The 22,302-nt window shown below is 46.3% G+C and overlaps 2 protein-coding genes across 3 annotated transcripts; one reads left to right on the top strand and one right to left on the bottom strand.

Moving 5' to 3' along the window:
• The first annotated feature begins 6 nt into the window (after positions 1 to 6).
• LOC130379635 (dynamin-2-like) lies at positions 7 to 18,110 on the top strand. Of its 2 annotated transcripts, none has more exons than XM_056586578.1 (20): positions 7 to 432; positions 2,902 to 2,975; positions 3,366 to 3,515; positions 4,401 to 4,604; positions 4,689 to 4,787; positions 5,039 to 5,199; positions 5,816 to 5,958; positions 6,320 to 6,455; positions 6,959 to 7,026; positions 9,606 to 9,744; positions 10,936 to 11,022; positions 11,270 to 11,340; positions 11,711 to 11,765; positions 12,148 to 12,258; positions 12,509 to 12,618; positions 12,854 to 12,965; positions 13,852 to 14,019; positions 14,810 to 15,030; positions 15,518 to 15,754; positions 16,831 to 18,110. In XM_056586578.1, exons 1-20 carry the CDS (start codon positions 272 to 274, stop codon positions 16,898 to 16,900), a joined length of 2,577 nt encoding a protein of 858 aa, XP_056442553.1. In that variant the 5' UTR covers positions 7 to 271; the 3' UTR covers positions 16,901 to 18,110. The 2 variants fall into 2 exon arrangements, with proteins under 2 accessions (XP_056442553.1, XP_056442552.1); XM_056586577.1 differs by lacking the exon at positions 9,606 to 9,744 and adding an exon at positions 8,189 to 8,327 and having other exon boundaries at positions 9 to 432.
• A 629-nt stretch (positions 18,111 to 18,739) lies between these two features.
• Positions 18,740 to 22,302, bottom strand: tmed1b (transmembrane p24 trafficking protein 1b). Its single transcript, XM_056587188.1, has 5 exons — positions 21,976 to 22,302; positions 21,242 to 21,339; positions 20,945 to 21,134; positions 20,026 to 20,193; positions 18,740 to 19,744 (listed from the first exon to the last, which is right to left on the bottom strand). Exons 1-5 carry the CDS (start codon positions 22,171 to 22,173, stop codon positions 19,694 to 19,696), a joined length of 705 nt encoding a protein of 234 aa, XP_056443163.1. The 5' UTR covers positions 22,174 to 22,302; the 3' UTR covers positions 18,740 to 19,693.

Genomic DNA, 22,302 nt, shown 5'->3' with positions numbered 1-22,302 from the left:
TGATGACAGAACTTATTTACTTACTCTCAAGTAGCTTGACGTTTTACAATCAATGATCATATATCGATATCGAATTTTGCTCTTCTCCAGACTGTTGGGTTAGCTGTATGCTCTAATCAAATTTAATTGTAAAAGAAAAGAGAGAGAAAAACAGCTAAAACTCCCGTTTGAACTTTTTTGGTTTGCCAGCAAAAAAGCTAAGCGCAGAGCGTCGCGTTGTCTTCAGACCGTGAGGTGAGCAGAGCAAAGCCTGCTGGGCCGAGGTGCTGCTATGGGGAACCGGGGAATGGAAGATCTGATCCCTCTCATCAACAAACTCCAAGATGCGTTCAGCTCCATCGGCCAGAGCTGCAACCTGGACCTGCCCCAGATAGCTGTCGTCGGCGGCCAGAGCGCTGGGAAAAGCTCGGTCTTGGAAAATTTTGTGGGCAGGTTGGATATAACTTCTAACTTTTAATTGAGGACTCCATAATAACCACAAATACAGAATGAACTCGAGATCTACTGTGTTTCCAAATCGGGTCTTTATTGAAGAAAATTGCAAAGTCATGCGTAAATCTAAAGTCGATCAATGCCTCCAATCCGGGAATAACGGAAACTGCCGTGGACTAATCTGGGTACTTTGTTACAACAATTGTTACAATACAGTTATAAAAAGAAGAAACGCGTCGTTCCTATTCACGCATACGCCTGTTACTAAACGTACTAACCCCCAAAAATTAAAGAATAATAATAATCACGATAAGTATAATTCATATGCATGGAAGCACACAGAATCATGACTTGCAACCAAGTATCAGAACACACACTTCCTAAATCAGTATTGTTGCCTAAAAAAGTGCTGACCTGTCACCTAATGGTTTATGTCAAACATTTCCAAAGGTTATGTCTCTTTGAGAACGACAAACCAGGGTTGTAAAAACGTTTTAAAGCTCCCGTATTATACTGGCGGTCAGGTAAATATGCTACGCTCAAGGGCAAGGTACAACATGATTTTGTCATCCCTGATAAACATCAAGGGAATTAGAACCCCTACAAAGCAAGCGTGCTCTTTGTCAGCTGCACAAATACCAGTGTTTTATTTAATTGAAGATTTCGAGAGGGTCTACCAGATAGACTAAACAAACCAAAAAGATGACTAATATTAGTATTTGGTCCATTGTGCTTCCAGTCGAAGCTGTTGGCAATAACAATGTGTTTGTGGCATCTTGCGTGAAATAAATCACTGAATGTAATTACACAAAAGATGTTTAGACTCTTAGATGCAGCATCATAGTTTAGTTTGATGTCAGTCACAGTCAGGGGTCCATGTCTGGTCTCTTGTTGCGTCTCCTTTGTCCGCTGGGGGGGGGGGGGGGGGTTCTGAGGAAGACAGTGGGGGCATTGATAGGCTAGCTTTGGTGATGTCACCAGCTGCAGTGACTTATGCCCATGACACACTGCCACCTCCATGCACACACACACACACACACGCACACACACACACACACACACACGTTAGCACAAATCCCCCCTAGAAGCAGAGAGATGGTGGGTGAGATGAGAGTTGTTGGTATTCTAGCTGCTCTTCCAGAGAGCCAGTGAGCAAAAGGAAGTGAGCAGGGAAGGAGAACGATGCAACATCCCCCAGTGCTTGGTCAGCAGCATAGTCTGTGTGTGTGTGTGTGTGTGTGTGTGTGTGTGTGTGTGTGTGTGTGTGTGTGTGTGTGTGTGTGTGTGTGTGTGTGTGTGTGTGTGTGAGTCAGTGACTGAGTGATTGAGTGAGACAGAGAGAGAGAGCTACCTGTCAATCCTGTTGGGTGCGCGAACACACACACACACACACACACACACACACACACACACACACACACACACACACACACACACACACACACACACAGCCCAGGGAAGTGCATAGCCAGTGGCCTGGAAACACTACAGTTCCACCGAATGTGGATTTCCAGAGACAAAGACAGAGGTTTGGAGCACAGAATTATTTATGTTGTGACTGGAGCATGTTCATGCTACAGTCATATTCAATTATGTTTGCATAAATCTACACATGTACAGAAACGTTAAGGCATGGATTGAAAGTGCCCAACATATTGTTTTGGTAACACAACTGACACAACTGACACCAAACATTACGATAAAAAAACAACGATAATGAAAACAAACAATGAATACAATATAAATGGAGAAATGTCTTTTTCCAAAAGATGTATGCTTTTGTTTAAGCCCTTTATGTATATAGATGACATCGAAACAGATCAACATTACAAATGAAATGAGTCAAAACAAGGCAAAAGGCCAACATGAAGAAATGAACAGAGAAATGAACGCTCAACTTAACAAAGAAAGAGTCATGAGTTTCATTAATATGCGCAGGGAAACGGAACAGTGTTTGTCTTTGGTGCACAATCTGCAACCCTGCCAGTGGAACACTTGACGCAGTATCATTGCTTGGTTCACTCTCTGCTTGCTGATTCCTCATTGATGCAAAGCATTAAAAAGACTGAGATAAAGAAGAGTGGTCTTGTTTGCATGTGTGTGTGTGTGTGTGTGTGTGTGTGTGTGTGTGTGTGTGTGTGTGTGTGTGTGTGTGTGTGTGTGGGCGGATAGCTAGGTATGTAGATGCATGTATTTCGGTGTGGGTCAGGGCTACACGCTATTTGAAAAATATACATCCTGTCTGTGTGTGTGTACGTATGTGTGTGTGTGGGTGTTCATGTGCTAATGTTTTTGTGGGTTAATGTGTGCGTTGATTTGCTTATACGTGTGTGTGTGTGTGTGTGTGTATGTTTGTAGATGTCGTTGTTTGGGTGTGTGGGCTGACGTTTTGTGTGTGTGTCGATGCGTTGATGTGTGTTGGTGTTTCACAGTAATTCACTGTAATGAAACTATCTCTCTTCACCACAGGGACTTTCTTCCCAGAGGCTCTGGCATCGTCACCCGCCGGCCTCTCGTCCTGCAGCTCATTAACAGTAAATCAGGCAAGGACTGACACACACACACGTAAACACACATCCTTACATCCACACACACACACACACAAACACATCCTCACATCCACACCGTGTCCACATCCATGCAAACACACGTACACAGCATGAACGATTTGATGGACAGGAATGAACCTGTAGCAGAGTAGAAACACATTGTTAATTTTTAGGCATATACACACAACCGAACACGCACACAATAATCCACACAATAAAACACTGTTAAGACCATTTAATACAGATGGATCAACATGACTCATTTGACTGGCATCCTGTCTTTAGGCTTCTGCTGTGTAATCTCGCTCGTATCCTCCTACCACTGCTCAACCACAAACTTCTCCTTCCTTCCTCTCCACTGGTCTGCAACATCCTCCCGTTTAGAACATGCTGAGTTCCTGCACTGTAAGAGCCGGAAGTTTGTGGACTTTGAGGAGGTCCGTGCGGAGATCGAGGCAGAGACGGACAGGATCACGGGCTCCAACAAGGGCATCTCGCCCGTTCCCATCAACCTGTGTGTCTACTCCCCAAATGGTAACCATTTCAGGGAGACGCACGGAAATCACGAGTTGAACAAGTTTGATGAAGCGATGAGGTGCGTTCACACCAAAAGCGGAAGGGAATATTCCATCTTGTGTGAACCGCAAACTTTTCTCGCGAGAGTGAAGCATTGGGGAACTAGTTGATACGAGTGGAAATATTTGAACTTTGAGGCAAATTTCAAATATTTCGACCCGTTTCAACTAGTTTGTGCCGCGCCATTTGAAGCCATACAGGGCGAAAAAAGTCTTTGCAATGACTTTGTATGTACTCGTGCCGCAACCAAAAATTTGCTTGACTTTTAATGTGAACGCACCTTTAAGCAACATTTTTGCAAACTGACATCAAGAAATAGCCTATTGTTATGTCCAAGATCAATGGGGGCCAAGAAAGAATACACACTACCACACTAGGATCTCCTGTGTTCCTTCCCAAGTGAATGAGTTCTTCCTTGGTAGTCAGGGGAGTTCTCCTCACCCTTTAGAGGTCTTAGAAGTGCCCTTTGTCTTATATGGCCTGTGAAGCCATTTGAGACTGGCTGTGATCAAAGGCTATAACAAAAAGTATATAGTATAAAATTAAGGGGGACATAATATACTAACAAGTGTGAGCGTGATTAGCCATTATAAGCCGTTTGAAAATCGGCCTCTTCTGGCAGGCGTGTCCACCTAGATGTATGACGGTCAGATGAGCAACGTTTGCTACAGTCCACTGGGTAGGCTGGTAGACTGATCTATCCAGCACACATCTAGGTGGACACGCCCACGTGATGTCATAAGCGGCCGATTTTCAAAACGGCTTGTAACTGCTAATCACACTCATCCCTGGTGGTATAATATGTTACCTTTAACATCGCACGTCCTGCGTCTTTTGCACCAGTGCTGAACCTGACGCTGATAGACCTGCCGGGGATGACCAAGGTTGCCGTGGGCGACCAGCCGGTGGACATCGAGCACCAGATCCGGGACATGCTGCTGCAGTTCATCACCAAGGAGAGCTGCCTGATCCTGGCCGTGACCCCGGCCAACATGGACCTGGCCAACTCCGACGCCCTGAAGATCGCCAAGGAGGTGGACCCGCAAGGTAACACTGTGTGGTGTGTGTGTTTGTGGTGACTTTGAATGGGGAATACCCGACCGTGGTACCAGTAAGCTTTGTGTTTCTCAGGCCTTCGGACCATCGGAGTGATCACCAAGCTGGACCTGATGGATGAGGGCACAGACGCCCGGGACATACTGGAAAACAAGCTCCTCCCTCTACGCAGGGGTAAGGACACGCAGACACACACGCACACACACACGCGCCCCTACACATACGCAAGCACGCACGCACACCGCACAAGCACATATATACACACACACACACACACACACACACACCCCCACATACATACGCACACACAAACACCGCACACGCACACACATGCGCGCCCCGACACACACACACACGTGCACGGCGTTTGTGGCAAGTGGTATGGTGTGCCTCTGGTGAGAAGGGGGATGGACTGCCCCCCGCAGGGTACATTGGAGTGGTGAACCGCAGCCAGAAGGACATCGACGGGAGAAAGGACATCTCCGCCGCGCTGGCGGCAGAGAGGAAGTTCTTCCTGTCGCACCCGGCCTACAGACACATCGCTGAACACATGGGCACACCTCACCTGCAGAAGACCCTCAACCAGGTCAGAGCACACACACACACACACACACACACACACACACACACACACACACACACACACACACACACACACACACACACACACACACACACACACACACACACACACACAGACATACAGACACACACACACAGACATACAGACACACACACACACACACACACAGACATACAGACACACAGACCGACAGACAGACAGACAGACAGACAGACAGACAGACAGACAGACAGACAGACAGACAGACAGACAGACAGACAGACAGACAGACACACAGACCGACAGACAGACAGGCAGGCAGGCAGACAGACAGGCAGACAGGCAGGCAGACAGACAGACAGACAGACAGGCAGACAGACAGACAGACAGACAGACAGACAGACAGACAGACAGACAGACAGACAGACAGACAAGCATATTGAGAGACACAGACAGACGCAGACTCGCACAGAAACATGCATGCATTGAGTGTATAAATTCCACCTTATGTTTAATTTCTCTACGCTTGTTAAAAAAGAACAAAGGAAAACAGAGAGAAAGTCTGATGAAGTGAAAAGATGTCAACCACAGAGCTCGCTCTAGACCTCGTCCTGACTACAACTCCCATGGTTCCTTGCAGCAACTCACCAACCACATCAGGGACACCCTGCCCGCGCTGCGCAGCAAGATGCAGAGCCAGCTGCTGTCCCTGGAGAAGGAGGTGGAGGAACACAAGAGCTTCCGCCCGGATGACCCCAACCGCAAGACCAAGGCCCTGCTGCAGTCAGTACTCACATAGGCTCGCAGACACACGTACACACCAAGGGGTGGGCTGGTATAAAAGAGGCAGGTCAACTAAGAATCCTGCGGTCAAAGTAAGGTGGACCACGGCATACCGGTAATAAAAAAGATGGTCCGAATGTATCAAAACAACCAGTGGTACGAACCATATATACACACTCACTCACAAACGCTCGCACGCAAGCACATACACACCCACACCCACATAAAATCCACACACACACACACACACACACACACACACACACACACACACACACACATATAAACACGCACACACATAGTGACGCCCAAACACACACACACACACGCATGCATTCATGCCGTTTGTGGGTGCGTGCAGGATGGTGCAGCAGTTTGGCGTGGACTTTGAGAAGTGCATCGAGGGATCAGGCGACCAGGTGGACACCTCCAACCTGTCTGGCGGAGCCAAAATAAACCGCATCTTCCACGAGCGCTTCCCCTACGAGTTGGTCAGGGTGAGTCCGACTGTGACCAGTGAACCTCTTTTTTTACCGTCGCCGGACGTGAACCCCACACGCAGGCTGGAGGCGATAAAAACGACGTCAATGTGGGCACTACGCACGGTTTATGCAGGCCCACTATGAATTAGTATTTTAAACATTCCGTAGCCTTGTATTTCCTTTTTATCCAAAGCGACTTTCAGTAAGTACATTTGTCAGAAGAAAGAGAAACAAAAATATAATACTTTGGTGAAGTAAGGACATTTATAGAAACAAGTGCCATGCACTTACAATTGCTATAGGTTAACCCATTCCCTGTATACAACAAAGATAGCTAGGATAAGATGCTAATCGATTCTAAGTACTATTTCTAAGTGCCCAGGACGTCAAACAGGATGTACAACATACAGTAGCAACAAGAGCATCAGCAAATGTTATGTTGTGGCTATTGCGTTGTGTACAGCACAGAGAACAAGCCTTATGTTGACGTGTGTGACTGTGTGCGGCGCATGCCTCAGATGGAGTTTGACGAGAAGGAGCTGAGGAAAGAAATAAGTTACGCCATCAAAAACATCCATGGAGTCAGGCAAGTCCATGCAGTTTGGCATCCCCCACACACACACACAAACACAAACACTTCTGCCTTCTCTCTCTGTTTGTCTCCTTCCTACCGACAGGGGCCCAGCCAGGTCCTGTGTAATGAATTCTATATGCCCCCCCCCCCCCATCCCCAACATGTTTCTCTTTTCTTCACGGTAGATCAAATCATTTTCACATTTTTTTCATTTAAACTGTTCATGGAAAATGCCTGTCTGCCGATGCGCACCTCTTCATACGGATGCAGAAGTTCCTGTGTGTGTGACATCTGGGTCTGCTTATGATTCATGTGTTTCGCTGTTAACTTTGTCCCCGGATCTGCTCTGTTGCCAACGTACTGAACTGCAGATCCTGCTGAGGAAATGCCGTCTTGTGTCTCTTTGAGCTTCTGTCCGCGTCTCTCTCATCAACCATGCATTGTCACTTTCAGTTTTACTCTGCTGTTTAATCGTCATCCTGTTGATGTCAGTATTTTACTCCGCTGTCTACTCGTCTTCCCTGTGCTGTCTGTTTACTCTGCTATCTACTCGTCTTCCCTGTGTTGTCTGTTTACTCTGCTATCTACTGGTCTTCCCTGTGCTGTCTGTTTACTCTGCCGTCTACTCGTCTTCCCTTTGCTGTCTGTTTACTCTGCCACCTACTCATTTTCCCTGTGCTGTTTGTTTACTCTGCCGTCTACTCGTCTTCCCTGTGATGTCTGCTTTTATTTCACTCGGCTGTCTACTCGTCTTCTCTGTGCTCTCTGTTAACTCTGCCGTCTACTCGTCATCCCTGTGATGTCTGCGTTTATTTCACTCTGCCGTCTACTCGTCATCCCTGTGATGCCTGCGTTTATTTCACTCTACCGTCTACTCGTCATCCCTGTGATGTGTGCGTTTATTTCACTCTGCCGTCTACTCGTCATCCCTGTGATGTGTGCGTTTATTTCACTCTGCCGTCTACTCGTCATCCCTGTGATGTCTTCGTTTCCCTCTGCTGTAACCTCGTCATTTCTGTGTTTTCTGCTATCTATTCATCTGTCCTTCATCTCCTGCTGTGGTTCGCCACGTTGGTTTGTGTTTTTGTGTGTGTGTGTCGACGTCTGTGGTACGTGTGTCTCTATCCGTGTGTCCCGTCATCCGTGTGTCCGTGTGTGTCCGTCTGTCCTGCAGGACAGGCCTGTTCACCCCCGACCTGGCGTTTGAGGCCATAGTGAAAAAGCAGATCATTAAGCTGAAAGGGCCGTGTCTGAAATGCATCGACCTGGTCATCCAGGAGCTCATCAATACTTTCAGGCAGTGTACCGACAAGGTACGGTGGCGGCATGGACGCCTGCCTGGAGTCAACCACCCTCCCTTGTACAGCACAACCCGGGACATGCAATACAAGCTGATGCGTTTCACACACACACACAAGACCCCGCAAACACGCACCCCACACACTAGGGGGGGGGGGAGGTCACGGTTCCGGTCAAACAAACCGTATCCTACGGGACGACGCTCGAGTCGCGGTGCGCAAACTTGCCCTGTTCGGGGAAGGATTGAAACGTGTGAAGGCAGGGAAGAACGTACCCCGATTTGAGTGCACATTGGATTCGCAGCCATATCGTTTTTATAAAGAGTGATGCTTTGTATGAGTGGGACTTCTTTCAGACTATAGTTATACTCTTGGTTATTATATTCACAGCCAGTCACAAGGACGACAATGGATGACCTGTGGTTGAGACCCAGAGGGAACGCGGGTCAGTAGAAAGCACTAACGTTAGAGAACGGTGATCGGAGAGATCGCGCAGTTCTTTAAAGGTGACACATTATACCACCAGGTGTGAGTGTGATCAGCAGTTACAAGCCATTCCCAAAATCGGCCTCTTCTGCCATCATAGGTGGGCGTTTCCACCTAGATGTAGGACGGATAGATGAGCAACGTTGGCTACAGTCCACTGGGTAGGCTGGGGGACTGATCTATCCAGCAAACCTCTAGGAGACCACTTGTGATGTCAGAAGAGGCCCATGGACAGGAAACGTAGCACTTGATGCCAAAGTGAGCCTGCCCTGGGGTCATTCAGATAGAATAAACGTTTAGTACCGAATTGAACCGAAAACCATGACGAAATAACCGTTGACATCACCTGAATCGTTACTCCCCTAACACACACATGTGCGCACACATGCCAATACATAAAACACGTCTCGGATGACAATGAACAACTTCCTTAATTGTGTTTCTGTGCTTCGTGATTTTAACGTGTTTATTTGAAGCGAGAACGACAGTCGCACGTTGACAAATACTGGTCATTCATTTGAGTAAATCCTTACGATTCATTTCTGAGCAGGAACATGCATATTGTCTGTGGTAAAAAAAATGAAAACTAACTGAACTAAATTTCTTCCGTAGTGCTGCTATATTCTTTCATCTGCCTTTTTTTTATTTGCATTTTATTCTTCTCAAACATGTGCTCCACTATCCCATTCGCTCCCTCCCCCTTCTTCTTCTCCCTACTTCCACTTTGGCTTTCAATTGCGCCCCCCTCACTTTGTCCCCCTGCACCCACTCCCATTGAAACTCCAACTCCCATGATGCCCACTGCAGGACAGGCCTGTTCACCCCCGACCTGGCGTTTGAGGCCATAGTGAAAAAGCAGATCATTAAGCTGAAAGACCCTTGTCTGAAATGCGTTGACCTCGTCGTCTCCGAGCTCGCGGCGCTGATCATGAAGTGCACGGATAAGGTAAACAGGCCAACCAGAACCAAATGTGGGCTTAACTCACTCAATCAAAGCTCCGGAACGTCAATAGCTTAATGCCTGACTGTTCAAAAAGACTACAGAAAACACAGACTACTTTCTTGCTTGTCCTTGTCTGGTGTTGTTTCCCCATCCTCGTCTAATCTTGTGCAATCACTACCCCCTCCCTGTTTAATTTAATAAAAGTCTTAATTCACACCCTCCGCCGACGCCAGATGCCTAGATGTTGGTTTGGTTCTCTGGATTTTTTTCAATGAGCGATCCTTCCCCTCCCACCCCCCCCCTCCCCCCACCCCAAGCTTTAGCCCCCCGCGAATCCACGTCCCTCATCATAATCCTTCACTCACATTAAGAAGGAAGTCTGCTGGAGTGTCAACACTGTCACCGCACTGCTTCCGTGCTTCACACCCTTGTGTTGTCAAAGAGAGGAAAGGTCTCCAGTTAGAGTATGGAGCAATCCCTTTCCCTGTCTCACCCTCATCCCATACACACGCAGGCACTCACACAGACACACACACACACACACACACACACACACACACACACACACACACACACACACACACACACACACACACACACACACACACACACACAGAGACACACAGACACACACACACACACACACACACACACACACACACACACACACACACACACGCACACACATATACACACACATATACACACAGGCACACAGCCCTAATATCTCAAACCCCTGCATTAACATTGGATCACCTCTTCATTTACTAATGTGTATCTACCATATTCTTCCTGAGCATAACTCCCTGAGACTCTGCATGGCACCCGCGTCTGATTATTAATCAACAATCGGGGCTCCACGTTGTGTCTGGTCCGAGCAAAGCTAACCTAGCTAACCTTTCCTTTTTCTTTTTACCATCCAAATTCCTATGTGACATTGTGCTCTCCTCAAGGTGGAGAAGGGGAAAAACAATCCTGCATGTCTGTGCCTGCGCTGCAACCTGTCGCAAAACACCCAGCCATCTGCATGTATTCCTGGATGAAATCCCCCCCACAGTAAACCCCGTTCCTATCGTCGTCCCGGGGTACCTGGTGTAAAACCCTTATCCCTGTGTAGTCCCGTGTCAGTCCTGTTTCCTTGTGTCCAACCAACCCGACGTGGGTACCTGCAGCTGTGTGTGCCTGTCCCTACAGCTCACCTCCTACCCCAGACTGAGAGAGGAGACAGAGCGGATCGTCACCACCCATGTCCGAGACAGAGAGAGTAAAACCAAAGATCAGGTGTGTGTGTGTGTGTGTGTGGGCGCTCGAGTTCCTGTGGGGTGAACGCAGGAAGCATCGATGTGTAAAACAAAGGATGAGCGTGTATGTGTGTGTCCTCTACGTTACGTGACCATCTTGGGGAAACAGAAACATTGATTGACCAACTCTACTGTGTGCTGCTTTCGGAACATGTCTGGGATTGTGTGTGTGCGTGTGTGTTTATGTGTGAATGTTTGGTCACATTGTCGTCCATGTGTGCATACAGGTGTTGCTGCTGATTGACATAGAGCTGTCCTACATCAACACAAACCATGAGGACTTCATCGGTTTTGCCAAGTATGAAATAGACTAGACGTTGGTCATTCCTGTGAGAGTGTTAAAGGTGACATATTATACCACCAGGTGGGAGTGCGATTTTACAAGCCGTTTTCGAAAATCGGCCTCTTCTGACATCACAAGTGGGCGTGTCCACTTAGATGTATGAAGGATAGATGAGCAACGTTTGCTACAGTCCACTAGGTAGGCTGGTAGACTGATCTATCTAAAACACATCTAGGTGGACATGCCAACTTGGGATGTCAAAAGAGGCAGATTTTCAAAACTGCTTGTAACGGCTAATCACACTCACACCTGGTAGTTTAATGTGTCACCTTTAATGATTTTCTTGATATGTTCGAGTGACTAACATGTTATATTCCTTTTCCAGCGCACAGACAAGAAGTGCATCAAACGCAACTAAGAAGAGAGTTATGCCTAACCAGGTACTGAATACAAACACACAGTTTGCCAGAAATGATTCCAATATTTAATTTAAAGGTACAATATGCAAAAAGTAAAAGGGGTGGGAGAGTTATTTTTGCACATTGTACCTTTAAAGTCGAATATAAATATTAGAACTTTGTATGAGGCTTTTGGTATAATCTGCTACTTTATAATAATACTATTACTATACTATCATTTTCTATTATTGTTATTATCATTTCTACTATATTTGCCTTGCCTAGTGCATTCATATTTATTCCTTTTCATTTGAGTCAGTCAGCAGATATATTTGATAAATGTCAGCAGTGAGCAGGTAGAGGTAAGACTTTACATGATACCTGAGGATGCGTGGAGCCAATCAGTTGTCCTTTGTGTGCTCAGGTGATCCGCAGAGGGTGGCTGACCATCAACATCAGCATTATGAAGGGAGGATCCAAGGACTACTGGTTTGTCCTCACCGCCGAGTCCCTCTCCTGGTATAAGGATGAAGAGGTAACTGTGTGTGTGTGTGTGTGTGTGTGTGTGTGTGTGTGTGTGTGTGTGTGTGTGTGTGTGTGTGTGTGTGTGTGTGTGTGTGTGTGTGTGTGTGTGTGTGTGTGTGCGTTTGCTTTATTGACCTCTTGTCTATGTGTGTGTTTCTGTGTGTGTGTGTGTGTGTGTGTGTGTGTGTGTGTGTGTGTGTGTGTGTGTGTGTGTGTGTGTGTGTGTGTGTGTGTTTGTGTGTGTGGGGGGGTCTTGTAAGGAGAAAGAGAAGAAGTACATGCTGCCTCTTGACAATCTGAATCTCAGGGATGTGGAGAAGGGCTTCATGTCAAGCAAACACGTGTTCGCCATCTTCAACACGGAGCAGAGGTGTGTGCTTTTTTTTGTGTGTGTGTTAATACGTCATGCATACAACTGTATACAATCCATTGGTTCTCATTCACAAGCAAGCATCCGCAAACACAGACACATGTCCGCAGCCATGCACGCACACGCACACAATGTAGACCAATGGATTGATCGGTTCAATTCATTCATCCATTGTGTGCATGCGTGTCTGTTTGTTTGCATGTTTTTGTGTGTGTGTGTGTGTGTGTTGCTACAGGAACGTGTATAAAGACCTCCGGCAGATCGAGCTGGGCTGTGACACCCAGGAGGATGTGGACAGCTGGAAGGCCTCCCTCCTACGAGCCGGGGTGCATCCTGAGAAAAGCCAGGTGCTCCCCACATGTACAGCGTTCACACCCCTTATTCACACCCGATGAGTGGGTGGGATGTCACTACGGATAGGAATCAGAACGGAGCTCACGATACGATATTACAGCGATTTTTTGCCATCTTGTGCCGTTCTGTAAATATTGTGATTGTGTAAAACTTGCGATCGAATGTTAAGTTTCTGATGTGCCGTTTTGTCTTTTGTGTGGTTTAACGTATGGGTTGAACGTTGGGGTTTGGTTTTGGTCTTTCACTGTCACTGTTATTGTTTCTGTGAAAGTGGATGAACAGAACAGAACATGAGGATCTGTCCCAGCTGCTGGAGAATACACTATAGCGCCCTCTGTAGGATGGCACCGTTCATATGGTTCCACTGAATCGGTTCATATATAATCAAATACACTCACATGAATAGTTTTTTATCCTCCACCCCTAGCTAAGAAACCTAACCGGGAGAATAGAGCAGGTTTTACGTTCAATAAAAGTTTAATCCAGTTTCTAAGAAAGCGCTTTTACTCGTTCAGGCTATACAGATAGGAATGCCACAGGCAGAAATAAGCAACAGCTCCAACAGAAACGACATCCGTTTCTATAAGCCGATGCAATAGATGCTATCTAAAAATAAACTACAAATCTTGGAACCAAGTGAATGTGCTATTATGCAACAATCAGTACTTTTGTAAAGCAGCCAATGAAGAGATAATAATTTGGGCCGTCCCAATGGGTTCAATAATCAGGGTTTTACCAGAATCTTCCATTGAAATCTTAAGGTTAGTCACAAAATATAGAACGGATCCCTATGAATTGTCTAAGTAGGAAAGCAATGCTGCCCTATTCCTGAAGGCCAGTCTTTGTGAAATTAAAAGTATTTGACCTTTGACCTGCCAGGGCGACGGCGATGAGACAATGACCTCTGGGGACAGCGTGTCCATGGACCCCCAGCTGGAGAGACAAGTGGAGACCATCCGCAACCTGGTGGACTCCTACATCGGCATCGTGAACAAGTCCATCCGGGACTTCATGCCCAAGACCATCATGCACCTGATGATCAACAGCGTAGGTCTTTCACTCAGGAGGCTTCCTAGTCGTGAGGCCGTGGCTGCGTCTTGCTTCCAGATGATTCTGAATCAGTGAGGGAGAGTGCGTGGAGCACCGTATGGACAGTGGTCGATGTTGTTGGCCTCCCTCGGAGAGAGGGTTGAGCACCTCGGACACTTTATAGTGCAACGCCACGGTGTGTGCCGCATTTCATATACAACATCGCGCTCGTTGTAACGTCATACCCAATGACGGGATTAGCTTAAAGTGTGTCATGATGCCGTGGCTCGAAACATGGGGAGGACACCTTTTCCCTTCTTCCTGGAACTCTCCAAAAACGCCTTATGTGTGTAAAAGCTCATAGTGTTCAAAATCGAGCTGAAACAGAAGCTTCACTTAAAGAGCCAGTGAACTTAAAACAGTTTTTTCATAACACGCCTCCTTCTTTCCGGTAGTTCTCAGCCTGGAACCCGTTTTATTCCAAACCTAAGTGTTTGTATTCCAGCTCAAATCGATGGGGCTGACAGCATAACTCATTTTACATTTACATTTAGGGCATTTAGCAGACGCTTTTATCCAAAGCGACTTACATCGGTTAATACACACATTGACACACCGACGGCAGAGTCAACCATGCAAGGCGACAGCCAGCTCGTCAGGAGCAGTGAGGGTTAAGTGTCTTGCTCAGGGACACATCAACACTCAGTTAGGAGGAGCTGGGGATCGAACTAGCAACCTTTCGGTTACAAAACAACTGCTCTACCTCCTGAGCTAAGCCGACCCTAAAACTCCTTGTGCCTTCCGCCAGGCTAAGAACTTCATCCACGCCGAGCTGCTGGCCTACCTGTACGAGGACCAGAACAGCCTGATGGAGGAGTCTCCTGAGCAGGCCCAGAGGAGGGACGAGATGCTGAAGATGTACCAGGCCCTCAAGGAGGCGCTGGTCATCATCGGAGACATCAGCACCAGCACCATCTCTGCTCCCCTGCCGCCTCCGGTGAACAATGACTGGCTGGCCAAGGAACCCAGGTAACGACAGCTAACAGAGCGCTCCGACGACAAGGGGCTTGATGCTCGCCATAGCCAGCAGGTGGCAGCGCTCGCCACGATGGGGTTGTGTATCTAGGGAGGTCATCAAGTCATCATGGAAAATAAAAAGTGCAGAAACTTCAACACAATTGGCGGAATAAATACAGTGATGGGATTAGGTTTCGTAGCGTAGATCACGTTCCGTATCCAACTCCGTGTCCAATGTTTGGTCAACATTACAACTAAGAAGAGTTATGCCGAACCAGTTCCTGAATGTAAATACACAGCTCGCCAGAAATGATTCTAATATTTAATTTAAAGGTACAATATGTAAAAAGGAAAAAGGCGAAGCAGTGTTATATTTTCACATTGTACCTTTAAGTCTAAACTTATAGCTTAAACTATGAGGTATAAACTAACCCTAACCCTCGTGAGAGCACCAGCAGTGACCTGCTGCCTGTCTCCGTGTCATCTCTTCTCGTCCCAGTCCTCCCACGGCGTCTCGCGCGGCCGCCACCGCGGCCCCCCCACCCGTTCGGCCCCCCGTGGCGAGGGGGCCAGCCGCCGGGGGCCCGCCCCTCCCCCTCAACCCGTCCCCTGCGTTCGGGGTCCCGTCCATCCCCTCCAGACCGGGCCCCCCGGGGGCCTACGGACTCCCCGCGGACCCCGGCGCTGCCCAGAGGATGCCCTCCCGGCCCGCCCGCATCCCCCCCGTCATTCCAGGGTGAGAGTGGCCGGCTGGCCGCAGGCTGAAGCACAGCACACAGGGCCTTAACGGGGCCTCGAACCGTTTTAAAGGTGACGTGTTGTACGGCCAGGGATGAGCGTGGTTTAGCCGCTTCTGCCTCCCCTGACGTCACAAGTGGGCGTGTCCACCTAGGTGTTTGACTGATGGATGAGCAACGTGTGCTACGGTCCACGTGGTAGGCTGGTGGACTGATCTGTCCCGCCCACATCTAGGCGGACCCGCCCACTTGTGATGTCAGAAGAGGCCGATTTTCAAAGACGGCTCGTAACGGCTATTCACACTCACACCTGGTGGTATAATGTGTCACGTTTACAGTGTTTCCCACAGAAATTTTGGAGACTATGGGGGGGGGGGGGGAGGGGGGCTGGTATGGGGCGATTGTTGATTGTTGACGGGGTACGGGGGGTATGGAGCGATTGTTGACCGGGGAGGGGGGGGGGTATGGAGCGATTGTTGACGGGGGGGGGGGGGGGGAGGGGGTATGGAGCGATTGTTGACGACGGGGGGGGGGGGGGGGGGGGGGGTATGGAGCGATTGTTGACGGGGGGGGGGGGGTATGGAGCGATTGTTGACGGGGGGGGGGGGGGGGGGGGGGGGGGGGGGGGGTGTATGTCTTCAAACTTCGCCTGAGCAAAAGAAAAAAAAAAAAAAATTTTTTTAATAATAATAATAATTCATGTGCACGCAGAGACTATGGCGGCCGAAATTAGACTATGGCGGGCCGCCATAGTCTCGTCAATGTGTGGGAAACACTGCGTTTAAGAAGGAATTAGAACGAAATGCATGAATGATAATACTTTTATGTAACAACAAAGTCATAAGATAATGTAAGCAACTGTGTGTCAGGTGAAGAAAGGCATGAAGGCCTGATTGGTGTGTGGAGTCGAGAGTTGTACCTTGCTGATGACATCATACTGTAGATTTTCCTCCATCACTCAACTTAATTCTCTCTCTCTCTCTCTCTCTCTCTCTCTCTCTCTCTCTCTCTCTCTCTCTCTCTCTCTCTCTCTCGCGCGCGCGCTCTCTCTCTCTCTCTCTGTCTCTCTCTGCAGTCGAAGACCCCCCGCTGCTCCCACCAGACCTACTATCATACGCTCCTCGGAGCCGTCCTTGCTTGACTAGACATATTTACACTTATTATAATGTTTTTCATTATTTTCTCCTTGGTCTAAATAGGATGTTAGGGATGTAATCCATTTTATATTCTTGTATTTTTATCAATGTATTACTACTATATTTGGTAATCCTTAAGGGTAAGTAAACCCCTAAATCAACGGTTCCGATGGTTCTCACCAAGTGTTGGTGAACATTTCTAATATGCTCTGCTAAGATATATGTTAAGTTCCTACACAGTTCCTACAGATATTCTCTGTGAAATACAAAAGGTAAGCTACATCCGGCTTATAACGCTTTTAAAGAGTGGTCATTTTCTATTGGCTGAGCACCCTGGCACAAGCGAGTGTGATGCAAGTTTTGAACGCCACTCACACTTGCTGCTATGGAAACCAATGTGTCAATTTTTTCTAAAATCTTTATGACTGTCAACTTTTCAACTTTTGGGCAGAAGTTCTGCTAAACAGGGTTTTACTTTTCCTTAAATAAGTTATATGCAGAAGTTTCAAAAAGCATCCTGCATGTCTATTTTTAAGGCATTATTACACTTTCAGTGTTATAAAAAGGGAAGATTTCTTTTTACTGAATCATTTAATTATGGGATGAGGAAATTATCTGAAATTGACTTTATGCTGCCTCTTTTTGAACTGAGAAAGCTGTATTGTTTGTACGCCCAATGGCAAAATTGCACAAGAAGTCAAATAAACGCTCCATATTTCATGTTTTGATCAAATATCGATTTTGTATACTGCCTTTTATTCGCAACTATATTCGCATCTGTAATTGTTGCACGACATTGTTATGACCGGTCAGAAGACTCCATTTGGTCCAAATGTAATATGTACAGTATGTTATGCGTGAATAGATTGTCAGTATTGGTGTTCTTATTGGCTGTCAAAATGCCTAATTTCACGGACCAATTCAACTAAAAGCTGAAGGGATAAAGAGCAGACACCCGAGTTCATGTCCAACATCAAGTTTCTAGTGGTAGTTTTTATAATGAGTTGTTTGGAATCATGTTGTTGGAAAAAACATAAATCCAAGTGTCTCTTGAACCTAAAGCCTTGTCCTACTGATTGACTTTGCTGGTTGACCCAAGAATGGTTGAAACACGACACTAGTGCCAATATGGATGACGGATTGTGTGATCATGAATGCACTGGGACCAAATAAAGGAACTAAAGCTGTTGCACCTCCTTCTATATGTCTGTTTTTTTGAACACACCATCCAAAATAAAGAATTCCCCCTCGCTTACTCCTTTATATTATCCTCCATTGACCCGCGTCTAGCAGATCACATATTCTGAAACTAGTTGTTCACTTACCAGTAGAGGGCGCCTATACACACTCCTTTTAATCACTGGTTAGACAAAAATAAAAGTCATTGTCATCTGTGTGTTTAGGTGATGAGATAGAACTCTGCATCACCATGGTCATTGTGTTTCTAGTAGTAACAAGCTGTTTTATTGTTTTGAGTTGAAGTACAAGAGTCAACTATTGTAAGTTGGAATCCTTCACTCTCAAGAGTGTTTAGGTCTATGCTTATAGTTCATCCAGGCGTGGAAGTTTCCAGTTTAAAAATGACTGCCTTGTGTTCATCTCAGATGAGACTGGGTGTTTACTCCACTGAAACGGCCTTCAGCTTATGCTAAATCAACAAGCATTCCCTTGGGTAAGATATATATAGATATATATATATATATATATATATATATATATATATACACACACACACACGTGTACTAGCATGCCCTGGAGTCACATGTTTAACTTTGCCAGGTAAATAACACACAATAAACACACCCAACGTTACCTCTTCTTTTTTTTTCCAGAGCAAAGCAGTCACTACAAGGTGCAACAGGATTGTGAAAAACTGCCTTTATTAAAATGATTTACTGCCAATGTTTATGCACAGTATAAAATGAAAGTCACATCGATGGAATACTCCACAAAACGTTTCAAGTACAATCAAAATGTCCTAAAATCAGTAAACAGATCCTTCAGAAGATGCATCAATTTCCATAAAAACAATTCTTTTTTTTGTGTGACAAAAACCCCAGATTTACATATATCCTTTTCCGCTAGTGCTGCATGTAAGGCTAGGTCAAATCGATCAATTTCTCAAGTCCCTTATGACGACAGATTAGCTCATAAGGAAAAACCATACAAAGACAAAGTGAGCACCAAACCAGCTAAACCGCAATTGAGGAAATAAAAGAGGCCACTGAGCATAGGTCACATGACGCAGTGAGATCCCGCTGTCTAGAAGAGCAGGGACAATAGTATTGCACATTCAGACATCCCTCCAATCTTTCACAACGTGAAGACCGACATCCCAGTAGTACAAACCAATCACATATCAGTGATTGTGTCTTTTGGCCTATTTCTTATCCCTTACGTTGAAAAATAACAGAACCGTAGGCTATGTATTCATGAAGTATAAACAGCAGGACTTTTACAGAAAATATAAATGATTGCCGATATTGATATTTAGCCCTCCTTTTGCTGCATTCAAAGTCGGCAGAAGCATTGGTGGCATGACCTTTGGAATGAAGCCACCGACGGGAGTCAACGCAGGCCAGCGGTTCTGTTGTGTATCTGTTCAACTGTACCTTTATACATGTGATCATGAACACGAAAAAAAGTAACGGCATAAAATTGTATTCGATAAAATGATTGTGGTGCCCGCTCAGTGATGCAACAGTACACAGATGTAGGCCAGAGGATGGCATGACAGAGTGAAAACCAAAGGCTCTTCTCGGCCACCAGTTTGTTTCGTGATGCGTGTCACCATGGGGACGTCTATGTGCAGACCCTCCTCTTGTCCTCAAACAGCTTACGGACCGTATACACCTGTCAAGGCAGTCATGATAAAATAATCACGCAATGTATCAGCATGAAAGGTCACACGGTTAAAATAGGTTAAAAAAAAAAAACAATGCTGAAGATCAAATGTTCAAAGTCAACTTTATTGTCAATTACAAAATATGTTACCGACAAATAGATAAAAAGAAATACATAAATAAATTCTTAATGGCGCATCATAATGCTAATCGAACTTCTGTCTTTGGAGTCGGTGAGCTGGGGTTAGCGCTGAGACACCGGCGAGCCCGGCCGTTCGCTCTGGACATTACCTGTGTGAAGGCCACGCAGAGCATCACCAGCAGGCTGGCGGCGGACCAGAAGGAGACCCTCCACAGGTTGTTCTCCAGGAGGTTCCTGTCCCGGGCCTCAAAGGCCCGCAGCGCCGTCTGCATCTGCCGGCTGCGCTCCAGGCGGCGGTGCACCGAGTCCATGGACTCCTGGGGGGGGGGGGGGGGGGTAGTCTGGCTGTTAGAGTGCTCCACTACCAGCCCAGATTCTAGGTTATAGGAAACGTGTAGTCCAGTTTTATCTGGTGGGCCTCATGGGTGCCATGCCATTGCTCTTCACAGGGTTACTAAACCCCAAATCACTTTTTTCAGTTGAAAATGTTTTTTTTTTTAAATATTTTTCACTAAAATGATTAGCATTGTAAAACTGGGTACATTTCCTGTAATATACAATAGGTCTGCTACAATAATCTGGCAAAGAAAACGTTTGCTTTTTTTTTAAATGTTTTCTATTGCCTGCGGGAGAGTGTTTTCTACTCAAAAGGTGGAAATTATCCAGCTAAAACCGCGGTTTACTTACCCACTAATGAAATGCACCCTAACAGGTGTCATCGTAGGACAAACGTGTCAATCATTACACAAATGACGGGTCTGATAAAATGCTTTAATCCATGTACCAGGGCACGGGTAGAAGACTCATCTTCACTAGTTTACTAGTCACTATCGGTGCGCAGTACCCAAGAGTAGGTGACCCATGATTAGTGACGCCTATTTCAATAGGGTCACTAATAGTCCCATTGGATGAAACCTGCTACTAAACAAAAGTGAGTGTGAGAGGGAAGATATGTGGGAAGTGAGCTATTTGAGGGCAACGGCCTAGCATGCATAGAATAGCCTAACAATATAAATGAGGTCAGGTTGTGCCCAGGGGTAATATTGTAGCCGGTCTACTGATTCTTACCCGGATGTCTTCCAGTTTGTACTCCAGTAAGCTGCCGTCGGGTTCCACTAGCCCCCCCAACTCCTCGCCCATCGCAGTATCTCCTCCTTGACCCTCGATTATAACCTCAAAGAACACAATTTTCTCCGAGAAGCGACTAAAACTGTTGTCAAAGCAGATTTGGTAGTCTCCGGCCTCCGTTGGCTCCACCCTAGAACAACAAGGAGTCAAATTGAATCAGATCCACGTCTCTGGACGAAAGTCTTTGGATTTGGGATTTTTGAACAATAAGTGAAGTTAGTCAGAGGTACAACGGACATGTGGACTCCGTCAGAACGTCGGAACTCAGAGATAAGCTGGAAGCCTTGGGGGGAGAGAATGGTGAAGTCTACATCCATACCTGCTCCAGAGATCACCTGGGTGACACAGGAACAGAAAAATGCAACATGCTGATTCGCGATAATGACACATGTAAACAAACAACTCGTATGTAATTATGTAAGAGATAAGGGTGCAACATGATATAAACCACGCCCTCGTTTATTTCCATAGCGGAAGTTCACAGAGAACAGAGTCGGCTATACCTTTCCCACTAAATAAACAGTATGGTAATAATGATGCATGTACTGAGCTGCCCGAGTTAAAGTTTAACAGGAAGACTAACATGAATGTTAATTACAGAGACTATAAAAACAATGTTACAAAAAAGCATCACTCGTTACTCTGGTTTTTGAGACATCGCATCACTAGTGTGATGTCTTAAAAACCCAAGTAATCTCGTAAACGCTCATCCTACGATTATTTCGATTTCAGAGGGGAAAGCCTTTATTTTCCAGCAGCTGAAGTCAGCAGAATAAACAGATGTATTAAAGTGGATTGATGGATGGATGGGATGCGAACTGTCTTGTAGCTGCAAGGCAAAAGAACGGTCGACCACGTATTGCCCTGAAATAGCGATACATGTTCATCATGGCATGAGACCCACGTCCAGCCCCAAAGCAGCGTCCAGCTCCAGACCCGCGTCCAGCACCAAGGCACATCACCACACGTACCTGAAACTCGACCTCCATCGTCCCATTATTCTTAGCGGTTTGGAAAAAACACTCAGTGGTTCCGGCTTGCAAGAGGAAGGTGAATTCGATGTCTTGGGTCTGTCCGAAAGAACACACCATTCCAAACCAGGAATGTAACAAAATAGAAAGGAAAATACAGCATTTTCCCCCCCCCCTTTTTCCAAAACATAGATCCATGGCGTAAATGAGAATAAATAACGTTAACTAGTCTACAACCAACGACCAACCGATTCCATCTCTCGTCTCTTCCGCATCAGAACTTTCGGCGACTGTGATAGGTTCGTTCCCTCATTCTCATAAACCAAT

This window comes from Gadus chalcogrammus, chromosome 3 (assembly GCF_026213295.1).
Source record: "Gadus chalcogrammus isolate NIFS_2021 chromosome 3, NIFS_Gcha_1.0, whole genome shotgun sequence".
Lineage (NCBI taxonomy): Eukaryota > Metazoa > Chordata > Actinopteri > Gadiformes > Gadidae > Gadus > Gadus chalcogrammus.
This window is presented reverse-complemented; position numbering and strand designations above follow the sequence as displayed.

Bases quoted from the DNA above. Each gene is read 5' to 3' on its own strand.
- LOC130379635 (XM_056586578.1), top strand. From the start codon at position 272: ATGGGGAACCGGGGAATGGAAGATCTGATCCCTCTCATCAACAAACTC. The intron at 433-2,901 runs GTTGGATATAAC...TCTTCACCACAG, and splicing joins TTGGAAAATTTTGTGGGCAG to GGACTTTCTTCCCAGAGGCT. The intron at 2,976-3,365 runs GCAAGGACTGAC...CCTCCCGTTTAG, and splicing joins GCTCATTAACAGTAAATCAG to AACATGCTGAGTTCCTGCAC.
- tmed1b (XM_056587188.1), bottom strand. From the start codon at position 22,173: ATGGATCTATGTTTTGGAAAAAGGGGGGGGGGAAAATGCTGTATTTTC. The intron at 21,135-21,241 runs GTCCGTTGTACC...TTGTTGTTCTAG, and splicing joins CGTTCTGACGGAGTCCACAT to GGTGGAGCCAACGGAGGCCG. The intron at 19,745-20,025 runs GTAATGTCCAGA...CTGCCTTGACAG, and splicing joins TCTGCGTGGCCTTCACACAG to GTGTATACGGTCCGTAAGCT.